Below are 14,632 nucleotides of genomic sequence, written 5' to 3'. Positions count from 1 at the left end.
CCAGGAAGTGTTTTTCCAGAATTTACTTGCATTTCTACTAAAGATTGGTTCCAAAAACATTTTCATCAAAAATGCTTTCAGTCATTTTAAAAACACATCCAAACGAGCTCTTAATCTACCAATCATACGGTTTCAGATTTGGATGATTTTTTGTATGCATAATCTTTGAAGGAAGACTTAAAATATAGACGGTTTGGATTGTGGAAATACATTACAAAGTGGATCTCACAAAAACGTGTGCCAAAAGTTGTGTAAAAAATGATGATGTCACGGATCCGTCCCCTATATATGAATGTGTGTGTGATCTTCTCTACTAGCCTAGAGAGAAGTGTAACATGGCTTCCAATTACCACTTATTCCTACTTATCTTTGTCTTTGCTGGTGCATTTCTTGAATCCAACTGCAAGCTCACTCAAAATTTCTACAAATCTAAATGTCCAAAAGCATTGTCCATTGTGCAAGAAGGAGTTATAGCAGCCATAAAAAACGAAACGCGCATCGGAGCTTCCTTGCTCCGTCTGCATTTCCACGATTGCTTCGTAAATGTAAGTATATATACCTTCACTTACTGTGCTCGTGTTCAGCCATTCTCAACTGAAGGGGTTGGCTTACTTTCTTTGTTTAATCTCAGGGTTGTGATGCGTCGGTGCTGTTGGACGATACATCAAGCTTTGTTGGTGAGAAAACAGCAGCTCCTAACAACAACTCCATTAGAGGATTTGAAGTTGTTGATCAAATTAAAGCAAAGCTTGAGAAAGCATGCCCCGGAGTAGTCTCATGTGCTGATCTTCTAGCTCTTGCTGCGCGCGACTCAACAGTTTATGTAAGTAACCTATCTTAATTTCTTGTGAAATATGTACAAAATGAACTAACCGTCACTATACAGACAAGAAACCATATATAAATAATATGGTTTAGTATCCTTTATTGTCTGTTTAGTGTCTCTCAAGTTTATAACTTGTTCATTTCTGCGTATATTTACTTAATCTCTTCCTCCAAAATCTCAAATTTCAATTAACGTTGTCATAAATCATCTTCTCCATTGGCATCTATTTTTACATGGAAATTAATACTTTTGGATTTGCAGTTGGGAGGTCCTTCATGGAAAGTTAGTTTGGGAAGAAGAGATTCAACCACTGCTAGCAGAAGTGCTGCCAACACCTCCATTCCTCCACCAACTTCCAATATAAGTGCTTTAATTTCAAGCTTCTCTGCACAAGGCCTCTCCATAAGGGACTTGGTCGCTCTTTCGGGTTCTCACACAATTGGCCTTGCAAGATGCACATCATTCCGCTCACGCATCTACAACGACTCCGCCATCGACGCCACCTTTGCCCAGTCATTGCAGGGAATTTGCCCAAGAAGCGGAAATGACAACAACCTTGCAAGCCTTGACCTGCAGACCCCAACACATTTTGATAACAAGTACTACAAGAATTTGTTGAAAGAAAAGGGACTTCTTCATTCAGACCAGGAGCTCTTCAACGGAACAACTTCTACTGATAAACTGGTTCAAATTTATGCAAATAACACATTGACATTCTTCAAGCACTTTGCCGTGGCCATGGTCAAAATGGGAAACATCGATCCTCTTACTGGAAGTCAAGGTGAAATCAGAACTAATTGCAGAAAAGTGAACTAAAATTTTATGAAATCATAGAAAGAGAATAGATTGCAAAAATCTTTTCATTGGTATAAAAGTACTCGTGTTTGGACAAAAAAAAAGTAGGAGAAATGCAACTAAACCATAATGTGGGCAATTAAACTTATTATCGATGTTATTCTAAATCGAACTTTCCATTTAAATTTGTGGTTTTTGTTAATCTGTTTAAATTTTATTTAATTTTGCCACACTTATCTATTTTTATACTATTTTTATACAAATGATATTGGAAGAGAATTTCAAACTCAGAGTCCAAAAACTACTTGAGCTATAATGCCCCAAATATGTCACTACACATTTAACAGATATGCTTCCAGTTACACAATCAAATCAAATCAAATCCGATACAAAATATAGTAGGTTAAGAGAGAAAGAGGGTAAACAGGGACCCCGAGTGATTATTCCATTACTTCAGGAAACTTTTACACTTTCTCATACTTTCTTTCATTTACTTGCTTAACCTTCATCTCTACTTCTCGAGTTGACTGTACACAGAGATAAAAGTGTTTTAACTATCAAGGACTTACATCGATGTAAATTGGCGAGCGGTGGTAGTTACATCAGAATTAGTCGATTGCACACTATTGTGACTACACAGAGAACGCAACGGGTTTTGGCTCCCTTGCTTTTTCTATACGATGCACTATATAGTTCTTCCATTTACTCTAATCAACTGAATCAACTTCCTCTTCTGACAGTTCAAATGCATCGATCTCTGCGAAGTATTTTCTCTTCTCCTCAATCTCTTCAAAGTAAGCTCTCTGCTTCTCCGAAGCTGGTACTGCACGCTGCTTCTGTAGAAATATCACACACAAATTAAAAGTGAATAACTATAAACCCAGACCTTATTGTAAAATGGAACTTAACTTATTTCACCACAGGCTGTACAGATAGGAAAATAACAAGAACTCGTTTCAACAAACATAAAACCTGCTAGAACAAACTAAAGGTCCCTTATAAGTTTGAGGATTGTTTAAACAAGTGAAACGATAAACAGACCATATAGTATTAAGTGGACAGTGAAGAACGAATCTTGCCATAGACATGCTCTTTGGGTGTCAATACAGAACCATGTTGTGGATATATAGAAATTCTAACTGTGATAGAATAATTTTGTTTTGGACTGATACGAAAGCACAACAGAACTGATCAATTTATTGTAAGAACCAGACCCCAAGTCAGATAAAAACTAGCAGTTTCTACACAAAACAACGGGAAGGTTACCATAAACGTTAACAAACCTTTTTGTGAGGAGCCATTGATTCCTTGGATGCACTGTTGTGTCCGCTTTCCTTTGTCTGTTTCCTATTTTGAATGGGAGGAAGACACACAGAAGCATTAGCTTTAACAATACCCAATACAAATAGAATATCAAATAGAAGCGTGACAAAGGAAAAAGCGTATTTAGAGCATTCTCATTCAAGAAACAGCACGGCGTTACAGTAGTCTCAGCAGATCACTCAAGTGGGATAACGGATATTCATATAGCCGACCGACTTAGTGGGAAAAGGCTTGGTTGGTGTTGCATTGCTCTCAAAATGAATATCTTATCATATTCTTGTACTAACAACCTACAATGTTTGATGAATAACCTCTTACAGCAAGGCATCTAACTTTTGAAAACTCCAAGCAATGACGTCGTTTCCTCCCATTACTTTAACAATCCATAGCACTACACGGGAATTAGACACTTACCTAGCATTCCGGGTCTTTGGTGCAGGAGGACAACTCCAGGATCCAGCATTTTCCTTCCCTTTACCCTTCCTTTTTACTGCAGTCTGTCTTCGAGTATACACTGAACAAGGTTCAAGAGCCTCACGATCGCTGGTACCTAAACTCGAAAACCACAATATACCAATAAGGTCTCAAACCACTTAGATTCTAAAAGAAAATGCACAGCCGAGTGTAAGAATAGCATCAAGTTCAACTCAAAATATGCACTCAATTGCGAACACAGAGCAACAAATTCAACTAATACCAGCAGATTCAGGCTACAATTAACATTCGAAACAAACAGATTCCAAGCGAACTGTTGTTCTTCTAGAGTTTCCACTAATTTACAGTAGAAAATTTACAAAGCGCATAGAAAACCCTAGATTCCCAAATTGAAATCAAAACCAGAACAAACAGAAACCGCAGCCCAAACCAACCAAGAAAACGAAGAAACCCAAATCCGGAGCAGAGAAATTACCAGAAGCAGAGGACGAGACGGGAGGAGGACGAGGAGGAGTGGACGGAATCGGCGGCGGGACTGCAGAGGGTTTAGGGGTTAAAGCGGAGAGGAGGTTACTAGTGACGGAGGCGAGCTTGGGATTCTGGCGTTTGAGCGCGGGGGTGGAGGCGGACGAGGACTGACAAGAGCCGGCGGTGGTGGTGGTGGAGGAAATGGTGTTGGTGCAATCCGAGAGAGGGTTTCGGGACCTCAGTCTTCTTCTCGATGGCTCAGCTTCCATTTCTTTATTTTTTTCTACTTCATAATTTGCTTACTTCTTTATATATGAATGAAAGTCAGTGAGTTGTGAGCGCAAAAGAGTGTGGCGGGAGAAATAATTTAGCGAGAGAGAGAGAGAGAGAGAAGCGTGAAGTGAAATCTGGAATCTCGAATCTGGATGGTTCGTCGTTTTTCTTTACCGAGTTACGACTTACGAGCAGCGAGAGCTCCGTGTTTTAGGCCTAATCTAGGTTGGGTTGGCCTATTATAAAACTGGGCCCAAGTTATTTCCCTTTGAGAAACTGAGTAGAGGTTGGTGTCTTTGGGTCTATTGAATAAAAAAATAAGAATTTTAACGAAAAACATCCGGTACTGTCCTTATCATTAAAACTTAAAGTTTTCAAGTCATTTTCATTAGTTTTCCTTAAAAAGAACCGAGCATAGCCGAATACCAAACCGAGCCGAACGGTTTGGAAATAATTTGTTTTTTTGAGGTTTTTGTTTTAATGGTCTCTGAAATTGACTTGAATTCAGAATTGATCAATATCATTCTTAAATTTGAATAACTCCGTTTATTGCGGTTCTTTTGTTTGAATGATGTACGATAACATGTCAATGTGTTGATGTGATACATGTGAACTCACACATCCAATTAAATTGCACCACGTGATTAAATGATTTTTTATTTTTTTGAAAGCAACTGTAGGATAAATTTCATTGATAAAGAAGAAACAGTTACAAGTAAGGCCGGCAGAAGAGGCCGCCTCCAAGACAATCAGCAGCAAGTAAATTAATAATAAAATCGAGGGGGGAGGTTCTTCAAACCAGGAGCATGAGGTTCCATCCATACGGAGAGCAGAGCAGGCAAGGCGGTGAGCAGTACCATTGCCTTGGCGACGGATATGGGCAACTGAAGCTCCAGTAATCCTGAAAAGGGAAGCCTTAGAGTCTTCGATAATATGCCCCAAGTTGGAAATATTCAGAGAGCTCTCAAGCAGGGCTTTCAGGACCTAGGGATCACACTAAAAAAGGAAGCATTAAAACCTCTTTCCATCGCCAACGACAAGCCTTCCCAAGCAGCCAAAGCTTCCGCTTGAAGGGGAAAGAACACAAAACGAAACCGAATGGCACTGGCAGCCACAAACGAACCCTTATCATCACGAATAATGATGCCAACACCCCCCCATCCTGCTATCTTCACACCATGCGCCAACAACATGGATTTTCAAATAACCAGATGGAGGTTTGATCCACCTCACTACTGGTGAAACTGCAGAACTAATCAGCCAACGGGACCCTGATTTGATAATTTGCCTAGCTGCAAAAATACTACGCCAACAGTAGGACACATTGTTCCTCCCAGAAGCTGGCCACTACAGTTAAAACTGAACTACTAAAAGAAGAGCAGAAGTTTAGATGGGAAGATTGTCAAGACAGTTAAGACCCTTATGAGTAAATTAACCACAATTTAAAATTGATTTTGGGGACCACTATTCATCCAGGTCAGAAAATCAAACAATAATCCGATTAAGTACTATTCATCTACGGTGCAGTTGTTGTGCCAATAATCATTCCACTTACAAGTTCAACAGTAAGCCGACAAGGTACTATATTTATCCACAGTGTCGTCATCCCTATAATTACTCTACAACAGTCAAAATATTAATCATTCAGACAGACCACTATTCATGCATAAATCAACAGTCATCTAGCTCGTGAACCTATTGCCAATTGTGCAATCATTCATGCCTCATTCTCCCTTCTATAAAAGGTTCAATTCCTTGATTCCTACCCATTGGATTAATTCCTTCTAGCAAGTTATACAAAATAGTATAAGTTATGGATGAAAATTTCTTCATCCTTTCTCTTGGACAAAATTGCACCTACAAAACAAATAACACCTTAGGTCAAGGCTAAGAGCCTCACACGCCCATGATGAATTGGGGGGGGCTTTGGCCGAAGAACCTCCAATGTCAAAGTTAGAATTTTGAAGGAAAAGTGTTTGGAGAATTTAGAGAATTCTAGCAAGAGAATTGGAAGTAAACTTTGAGGAGAATGATAGGGTTTAAATAGGAGAGTGGCCGGCCTCCTTGGGTCAGAGAGGACCGGCCACCTAGCTCCCTTTGTGGGCTAGGTTCTTGATTTGTGTTTAATTGGGAGTTATGGAATAATTACCTAATCAATTAGCTAATTAATAGAATAGGTAGCTAATCAATATAAAAAAAAAATGGAAGATTTGGGAGTTACCTTATGGAGAGGATTGGATGAGGATGGATGAAATAGGCTTTGAATTGTTACTTATTTTGGACATTTTTGACTTGGTTGACGGATGATTGTCCGCTGCTCAGGCGTAGGAATCCCGATATGCCTCATGGGTATTTTTGTCATTTTTCATCCAAAGATTCATGTGTCGTCTTGTGATTATTTTGGGCTCCACATAAGTTATACAAGATAATATGCTGTTTTATTTTTTATTTTGTTTGAAGTATATATATCAAGTTTTATGGGTGAAAATGATGATCTATTGCCAAGTCGGGCGCTGCATGGAACATTTGCAAATTGCGCAGATTCGTCGCAATAATAGGGCAACCTATTGAAATTGGTCCAACATCGCTGTTCGAACCCGCAACAACAACAACGACAAGGTCAATACTGCAATAGCTGCACGTCCAGCCATTTTTGTATCCATCTTTCGTTATATTCATGTAATTACAAAAACGTACGAACAAACCAAAAACAACAGAAGTTTATGTGAAACAAAAGCACATAAAGCATTCAATTTAATCGAGAGTTGTCGAAACGAAATGAGACTCTTAGGGTTAGGGTTTAGATAAACATTCACGCATGCATGCAGTTGGAGACAATTTGACTTGAGAAATCGCACGCAACTAAGCATACAGTCAGTCCCATATGAATTTGGAATCTTTATATCTCGTATTCGATCGCTGAGGAAAATGCCAAAATGGTGCAAAGATATAATTGGCTAGCTTTACTAGCTTTAGCTAGATGGACCCTAGGATTAGATAATGAAGTGAACATATATATACACGAATGAATGATTTGGTCAACTTCGAGCAATATTGTATCGTGCAGCTGCACTATCATAAAAGATAAAACAAACGAGAAAAGAAAGGGGAAAAAGCTGCTCCTTTTGCCTTTCAAATTCTGGCAAACAAAGAAAAACAGGAGAATATATCTCAAATGGCAGAATGAACAGGCCATCAGATTCATCTGTGACTTTTCCACTTGGCATATGGGCTTTAGTTAAAATTCAATAACGACACAGCGATGGGAGAGTTCATTTGGGCTCGTCAATGAGGTACTCATAAATTGGGTTGGGCATTCCCAAAATATTATTGGAATAAAGTCATAAAGTAAAAGCGTTGGTAATAAGCATATCTTTGAGGGAGAGACTTTTGTTCTGATGTCGTATTAGAATGTTAGATTAACACTTTCAACACTACAAGTCGGTTTTACAAGATAGGGATATAGTACTTGTATAACCGGTTAATTTGTATAGAAAATCGATGCCCAAAAGATTGGAACAATCCCAAAATATGCTACAAATCTTCTACGATATATATTGGGTCCTAAAAAGAACTTTAGCCGGCTTTATATGGGAAACTGCACATTTTTTTGGAGAGTAGTTGGAGAAGGATTGAATTAAGACAACTATTTCTCTAGTACGTAGTGCCGAACTTTGGCATAGCGCTGCGATAAAGCCTCTCTTTCTTGATGCATGCATGCGTGATGGAACCTCTATATGACTCTGCAACTACAGGTTTCTCAAAAGAGGGACATTACAATCTGCAGGGGCCCTTCCTTGAGCTAAAAGACATAAATTGGACTAACGGGTAGGGGTGGGTTCGGTTTAAATCGGTTCAGTTTTTTGCCAAAACCGAAACCAAACCGAAATTTCGGTTCGGTTCATTTTTTTTTCGGTTTTTTTTTGTTCGGTTTCGGTTTTTTGTTTTTTTTGTTTTTCAAAAAATGAAAAACATTGAAATTTTAAATTTTAACATATCCAATACAATCATAACATACGCATCCTAATTAGAATCAAAGACAATGAAAATAAACATTTAAAGTTCAACTAAAATCATCAATCAAGTCTTCCAAAGTCCAAACTAACAACCTCACAACACAAAAATCGTACAAATGACTTAGAAAAGTTAAATTGTATGATGTTGTTCAAAGATCAGGGTTGTTTGCTTGTAACTGCATGTTGACAACTTGATTAGTAAAAGTAATGCGTGGGTGGATTTATTTAGTGTGTGTTGGATTCTTTTCCATAACAAATTACCCAAGTAATCTATCCGAAATAAATGTTTATGGATTCTGTTACATGTTATATGAGAGTAGATTTGGAAAAGAAAGCTGGGGTAGAAGTAGACAATGCTATGGAGATGGATATAGGTACTTCATGAGGAGGTTTGGTTTCAGAACCTTATATGGGGGAGAAATAATAGGTTAGGGTTTAGAGTTTTTATAGGCCTTTTTTTTAATATTTTGAGCTTAAAGTTTGGCAACACATTGGGTTTAGCACATTTTAACCTACAAATTGGGTTTAGAAAATAATACCCAAAACAAATAATTAAATAAAAAAAATTAATTTAATTAATTCGGTTCGGTTCGGTTTGGTTCGGTTTCTAAATCACTAAAACCGAACCGAACCAAAAGAATTCAATTCGGTTCGGTTTTTTCATTCAGTTTGGTTTTTTCGGTTTCGGTTCGGTTTGGTTTTCGGTTTTTTTCGGTTTTCGGTTTTTTGAACCCACCCCTACTAACGGGGACAATAACAAAGCCTAAAGGTGTCACAGCCCGTCCCGAGATTTTCATATCAGGGACGTGAAATGACGGAATTACCCTTGACGGGTATTAAGGTATGTGTGTGTGTGACATATCTTTTGGGCTAAATACAATTATTTCATAAGATTTTATAAAAATTATTAAGTTGGATTAAATGAGTTTGTGAATTGTGTGGTTAGGGATGAAGTTGAATGGATGGTGAGGATTGTGATGGATCACACACACACACACACTTCCTTCATCTCTCTTCCTCCCCCGTGTCTCTCTCTCTTCCCTCACGACTCTCTCTCACCCTCTCACTCTCGAACCGTACGGGCGAGAGCAAATTCCTTCGAACTTTCATGGATCGAAGCTAAAAAGGTATGGTTCTTCATCCTTTCGTCGTCCTGAGTTGAATGATGCTAGTTTTAGGACGTGAAACCTTCGAAATCACGTGAAACCCGAACCCCAGTTTTATGTCACTGTTCATGCAATCGTGTTATGTTGATTTTCAGGGAATTCTAAGCTCACAGTGAGCTTAGTGAGGTCCTAAGGAAGCTCGGGGACGTTCGTTTGGAAGTTTTGGACGTCGGGATCGTGTAGTTCGAAGTTGGCCGATTTCTTGGAATTTCTTCGGCGAGATTTCGTGATTTTTAGAGCCTTAAAGTAGTGTAACGTGAAACTCCATGTTTAGGGCTTCATTTTGATATAAAATACGAAGAAAATGGTTGAGAAATGACGAAGAACAAGGCATTCGAAAAATGCCCAGAATCCGGCCACCGGAAAAACCAGTCCGGCGACTGGTTGAGGAAGGAGACGCGTGTGGGGGCGCGTAGGTCCGTGCCACCCATGGCGCGTGGGGGCGCATGACAAGCCCAAAATTAATTCTAAAAATTTGTCGACGTCCATGACGTCGAGTAGGTCATTGTGGTATATTCATATACCCAAATTGAGCACCGTACGAGAAGTTATTTCGAATTATCGGTTATGTGCATTAATTAACGTTTTTATAGTTGTTTCGCATAGAGGTGACACCTATCCTGAGGACGAGCGCATCCAGGGACGTCACGAGGGTTACGACCCATCGACTTACCAGTGAGTGGGCAGTTTTGTTTTTCGTATTACCTATATAATATTAATTCTCCCAGAACTTTAATTTATATGAAGGTAAGTTTCAATTGCCATGCATGCATAGTATGAACATTACGGGATGATGTTAATGCATATAGATATATGTGTAAATTGGTGTTGTGGATGCCTAGGTGAGTTTTATGGAAATTATGTGAATCACCGATAATGTAAATTGTGTTGAGAACTCATAATCTGCACCTTGATGTTAGTGCTCATATTATTCACCGCACCGCACGTTCATCTTGGATCCAAATAGGTGCATGTCGTACAGACCATGTGAGGGTTCCGACATGCTAGTCATACAGACCACTGAGGTGGTTCCGACTAGTAGGTGACTTTCGATTATATGCGCAGATCATTGATGAGAGGAGCACTAGAGTGTATTATTTTACCATCTTAGTCGTACAGACTACTATATGTAGTTCCGACTTATGTGCAGCGTGGTGCTTTACAGGTCCCAATTGGTGACTCCGGCAAGGCCGTACAGGTCACCGTTGGTGACTCCGGCTGGATGGAATATTAAGCTATGGTATCAGCCGTACAGTACCATTGTAGGGTCTCCGGTTGATTTATTATTTTCACCTGACTTATATTGATGCATTTATATTGTATTTTGGCATGTGGCATGGCATGACATGGTATATTCTTTCTGAAAAGCGTTGAAGGATTGTGATTTGAATTTTTGGTGTTATATATAGGATTATATGCTATTTTTCTGGGAAAGTATATAGGTTTTACGGTGAGGGGTTAGACGTGTTTTAAATAAATGTTTTGGAAAGATTTGGTTTTACTGACCCACTCAATTTTGTTTTTGCGCCCCTCCAGGTTCTAGCTAGCAGTTGGCGGCTCACGAGGTTCTTTTCGGCATTCTGACAGACACTCTACATGTAGGACTCACCTGCGAGTGTTGTACTTTATTTATAGTCCTACTTGACTGCACCTAGTACCTTCGCTCTGAATTGTGTGTTTACTATATAACTCGCTCTAGTATGCTAGTTGAATATTTCTGCTAGTAGTTGGTATTAATCCTTCGTATTTCTTATTTTCTTGCTTCCGTATCGCACTTATGGTTACGTCACGCTCACGTGGCGGCCAGCACGCCCTGATCTTAGGATCGGGGTGTGTCAAAAGGTGGACCAATAATTTGGATAGAAAAATTAGAAAAGTCATAAATTGGACTAACGGGGAATGTGTGGACAATAACAAAGCCTAAAGGTGGTCCAATAATTTGGATTTGTATAGAAAAATTAGAATAAATTGGACTAACAAAGTGTGGACAATAACAAACCCTATATATCTTCATGCCTAATAACCACACAAGTCACAGCTCAAGAGTCAAGAGAAACCAACAAGCTTGATAAAGGCACACAAATCTATATATTACACCATTGTTTTATATATTTTTTAGACACGTTTTTATGGGGCTCATTCTGTAATTTATTTTAAAGATCTAAATCTTTTATCTTTTAGATCATCATTTATAAATGTTCATAGCAAAAAAATTAAACAAATCAAAATCATTAAGACATTCATGTGTAGTGAATACAATAGACCAATACGGTTCTACAAAAAAAATCCTAAACTCTTAATCTACCAATCATATGGTTTCAGATTTGGGTGATTTTTTGTATGCATAATCTTTGAGGGAAGACTTAAAATATAGACGGTTCGGATTGTGGAAATACATTATAAAGTGGATCTCACAAAAACATGTGCCAAAAGTTGTGTAAAAAATGATGATGTCACGGATCCATCCCCTATATATGGATGTGTGTGTGATCTTCTACTAGCCTATAAAGAAGTGTAACATGGCTTCCAATTACCACTTATTCCTACTTATCTTTGTCTTCGCTGGTGCATTTCTTGAATCCAACTGCAAGCTCACCCAAAATTTCTACAAATCCAAATGTCCAAAAGCATTGTCTAGTGCAAGGAGTTATAGCAGCCATAAAAAACGAGACGCGCGTCGGAGCTTCCTTGCTCCCTCTGCATTTCTAGGATTGCTTCGTAAATGTAAGTATATATACCTTCACTTACTGTGCTCGTGTTCGGCCATTCTTAACTGAAGGGGTTGGCTTACTTTCTTTGTTTAATCTCAGGGTTGTGATGCGTCGGTGCGGTTGGACGATACATCAAGCTTTGTTGGTTTCTCAAGTGCCTTTATCAAGCTTGTTGGTTTCTCTTGAGTTGTGACTTATTGTGTGGTTATTAGGCATGAAGATATATGGCATGAAGATATATATATATATATATATATAGACAGGCCCTTTAAGGATAAGAATCTCTATTTTTCAAAAAAAATAGGCACACCCTCTTAACCGTTAGATCTGGATTTAATGAAATTCTGTGGTTGAGATTAAATCACAAGCCACAGAATCTCAACTACAGAATTTCATTAAAGCCAAATCTAACGGTTAAAAGAGTGTCCCAATTTTATTTTAAAAAATAGGGATCTCTTCCCTTAAAGGCTTCCTGTACATAGATATATATATCTTCAAGCCTAATAACCACACAAGTCACAACTCAAGAGAAACGAACAAGCTTGATAAAGGCAGACAAATATATATATGTTACACCATTGTTTTATATATTTTTTAGACACGTTTTTGTGGGGCTCATTCTGTAATTTATTTTAAAGATCCAAATCGTTTATCTTTTAGATCATCATTTATAGATGTTCATTGCAAAAAATTAGACAAATCAAAACCATTAAGACATTTATTTCTAGTGAATAAAATAGACCAATACGGTTCTACAAAAAAAATCCTAAACTCTTAACCTTCCATTCATATGGTTTCAGATTTGGGTGATTTTTTGTATGCATAATCTTTGAGTGAAGACTTAAAGTATAGACGGTTCGGATTGTGAAAGTACATTACAAAGTGGATCTCACAAAAACGTGTGCTAAAAGTTGTGTAAACAATGATGTCACGGATCTGTCCCCTATATATGAATGTGTGTGTGATCTTCTACAAGCCTCTAGAGAAGTGTAACATGGCTTCCAATTACCACTTATTCCTACTTAGCTTTGTCTTTGCTGGTGCATTTCTTGAATCCAACTGCGAGCTCACTCAAAATTTCTACAAATCCAAATGTCCAAAAGCTTTGTCCATTGTGCAAGAAGGAGTTATAGCAGCCATAAAAAACGAAACGCGCGTCGGAGCTTCCTTGCTCCGTCTGCATTTCCACGATTGCTTCGTAAACGTAAGTATATATACCTTCACTTACTGTGCTCGTGTTCAGCCATTCTTAACTAAGGGGTTGGCTTACTTTCTTTGTTTAATCTCAGGGTTGTGATGCGTCGGTGCTGTTGGACGATACATCAAGCTTTGTTGGTGAGAAAACAGCAGCTCCTAACAACAACTCCATTAGAGGATTTGAAGTTGTTGATCAAATTAAAGCCAAGCTTGAGAAAGCATGCCCCGGAGTAGTCTCATGTGCTGATCTTCTAGCTCTTGCTGCGCGTGACTCAACAGTTTATGTAAGTAACCTATCTTAATTTCTTGTGAAATATGTACAAAATGAACTTGCTGCAAAAAATTTCATAAAAAATGGAACTGACCGTCACTACACAGACAAGAAACCATATATAAACAATATGGTTTAGTATCCTTTATTGTCTGTTTAGTGTCTCTCAAGTCTTTAACTCGTTCATTTGTGCATATATTCCCTGATCTCTTCCTCCAAAATCTAAAATTTCAATTAACATTTGTCATAAATCTTCTCCATTGGCATCTATTTTTACATGGAAATTAATACTTTTGGATTTGCAGTTGGGAGGTCCTTCATGGAAAGTTGGTTTGGGAAGAAGAGATTCAACCACTGCTAGCAGAAGTGCTGCCAACACCTTCCTTCCTTCACCAACTTCCAATATAAGTGTTTTAATTTCAAGCTTCTCTGCACAAGGCCTCTCCATAAGGGACTTGGTCGCTCTTTCGGGTTCTCACACAATTGGCCTTGCAAGATGCACATCATTCCGCTCACGCATCTACAACGACTCCGCCATCGACGCCACCTTTGCCCAGTCATTGCAGGGAATTTGCCCAAGAAGCGGAAATGACGACAACCTTGCAAGCCTTGACCTCCAGACCCCAACACATTTTGATAACAAGTACTACAAGAATTTGTTGAAAGAAAAGGGACTTCTTCATTCAGACCAGGAGCTCTTCAACGGAACAACTTCTACAGATAATCTGGTTCAAATTTATGCAAATAACACATTGACATTCTTCAAGCACTTTGCCGTGGCCATGGTCAAAATGGGAAACATCCGTCCTCTTACGGGAAGCCAGGGCGAAATCAGAACTAATTGCAGAAAAGTGAACTAAAATTTTATGAGCTCATAGAAAGATAAATAGAGTGCAAAAATCTTTTCATTTGTATAAAAGTACTCATGTGTTTGGACAAGAAAAAAATAAAAATAAATAAGTGGGAGAAATGCGACTAAACCATAATGTGGGCAGTTAAACTTATTATCAATGTTATTCTAAATCGAACTTTCCATTTAAATTTGTGGTTTTTGTTAATCTGTTTAAATTTTATTTAATTTTGCCACACTTATCTATTTTTATACAAATGATATTGGGAGAGAATTTCAAACTCGAGTCCAAAAACTACTT

The 14,632-nt window shown here is 38.4% G+C and overlaps 2 protein-coding genes and 1 long non-coding RNA gene across 5 annotated transcripts; 2 read left to right on the top strand and 1 right to left on the bottom strand.

Annotated features, from left to right (window-relative positions):
* The first annotated feature begins 301 nt into the window (after positions 1 to 301).
* On the top strand, positions 302 to 14,612 carry LOC126620121 (peroxidase 4-like). Of its 3 annotated transcripts, none has more exons than XM_050288621.1 (3): positions 302 to 545; positions 632 to 823; positions 1,088 to 1,806. In XM_050288621.1, exons 1-3 carry the CDS (start codon positions 336 to 338, stop codon positions 1,640 to 1,642), a joined length of 957 nt encoding a protein of 318 aa, XP_050144578.1. In that variant the 5' UTR covers positions 302 to 335; the 3' UTR covers positions 1,643 to 1,806. The 3 variants fall into 3 exon arrangements, with proteins under 3 accessions (XP_050144578.1, XP_050144570.1, XP_050144563.1); XM_050288613.1 differs by lacking the exons at positions 632 to 823; positions 1,088 to 1,806 and adding exons at positions 13,303 to 13,494; positions 13,787 to 14,612 and having other exon boundaries at positions 303 to 545; XM_050288606.1 differs by lacking the exons at positions 302 to 545; positions 632 to 823; positions 1,088 to 1,806 and adding exons at positions 12,982 to 13,217; positions 13,303 to 13,494; positions 13,787 to 14,612.
* On the bottom strand, positions 2,034 to 4,224 carry LOC126620139 (uncharacterized). Its single transcript, XM_050288633.1, has 4 exons — positions 3,855 to 4,224; positions 3,359 to 3,494; positions 2,905 to 2,968; positions 2,034 to 2,457 (listed from the first exon to the last, which is right to left on the bottom strand). The coding sequence occupies exons 1-4, from the start codon at positions 4,114 to 4,116 to the stop codon at positions 2,329 to 2,331; spliced, it is 591 nt and encodes a 196-aa protein (XP_050144590.1). The 5' UTR covers positions 4,117 to 4,224; the 3' UTR covers positions 2,034 to 2,328.
* LOC126620162 (uncharacterized) lies at positions 9,917 to 11,055 on the top strand. Its single transcript, XR_007622254.1, has 2 exons — positions 9,917 to 9,977; positions 10,839 to 11,055. It is a non-coding gene; the product is annotated as an uncharacterized LOC126620162 (long non-coding RNA).
* Positions 14,613 to 14,632: the final 20 nt, after the last annotated feature.

The sequence above is a fragment of the Malus sylvestris genome, chromosome 1 (assembly GCF_916048215.2).
Source record: "Malus sylvestris chromosome 1, drMalSylv7.2, whole genome shotgun sequence".
NCBI classification, from domain to species: Eukaryota; Viridiplantae; Streptophyta; class Magnoliopsida; order Rosales; family Rosaceae; genus Malus; species Malus sylvestris.
This window is presented reverse-complemented; position numbering and strand designations above follow the sequence as displayed.

Excerpts from the sequence above, each read along its gene's own strand:
- LOC126620121 (XM_050288613.1), top strand. The coding sequence starts at position 336 with ATGGCTTCCAATTACCACTTATTCCTACTTATCTTTGTCTTTGCTGGT. Across the intron at positions 546-13,302 it reads TCCACGATTGCTTCGTAAAT|GGTTGTGATGCGTCGGTGCT; the intron begins GTAAGTATATAT and ends GTTTAATCTCAG. Across the intron at positions 13,495-13,786 it reads CGCGTGACTCAACAGTTTAT|TTGGGAGGTCCTTCATGGAA; the intron begins GTAAGTAACCTA and ends TTGGATTTGCAG.
- LOC126620139 (XM_050288633.1), bottom strand. The coding sequence starts at position 4,116 with ATGGAAGCTGAGCCATCGAGAAGAAGACTGAGGTCCCGAAACCCTCTC. Across the intron at positions 3,495-3,854 it reads CGTCTCGTCCTCTGCTTCTG|GTACCAGCGATCGTGAGGCT; the intron begins GTAATTTCTCTG and ends TTTCGAGTTTAG. Across the intron at positions 2,458-2,904 it reads CAATGGCTCCTCACAAAAAG|AAGCAGCGTGCAGTACCAGC; the intron begins GTTTGTTAACGT and ends ATATTTCTACAG.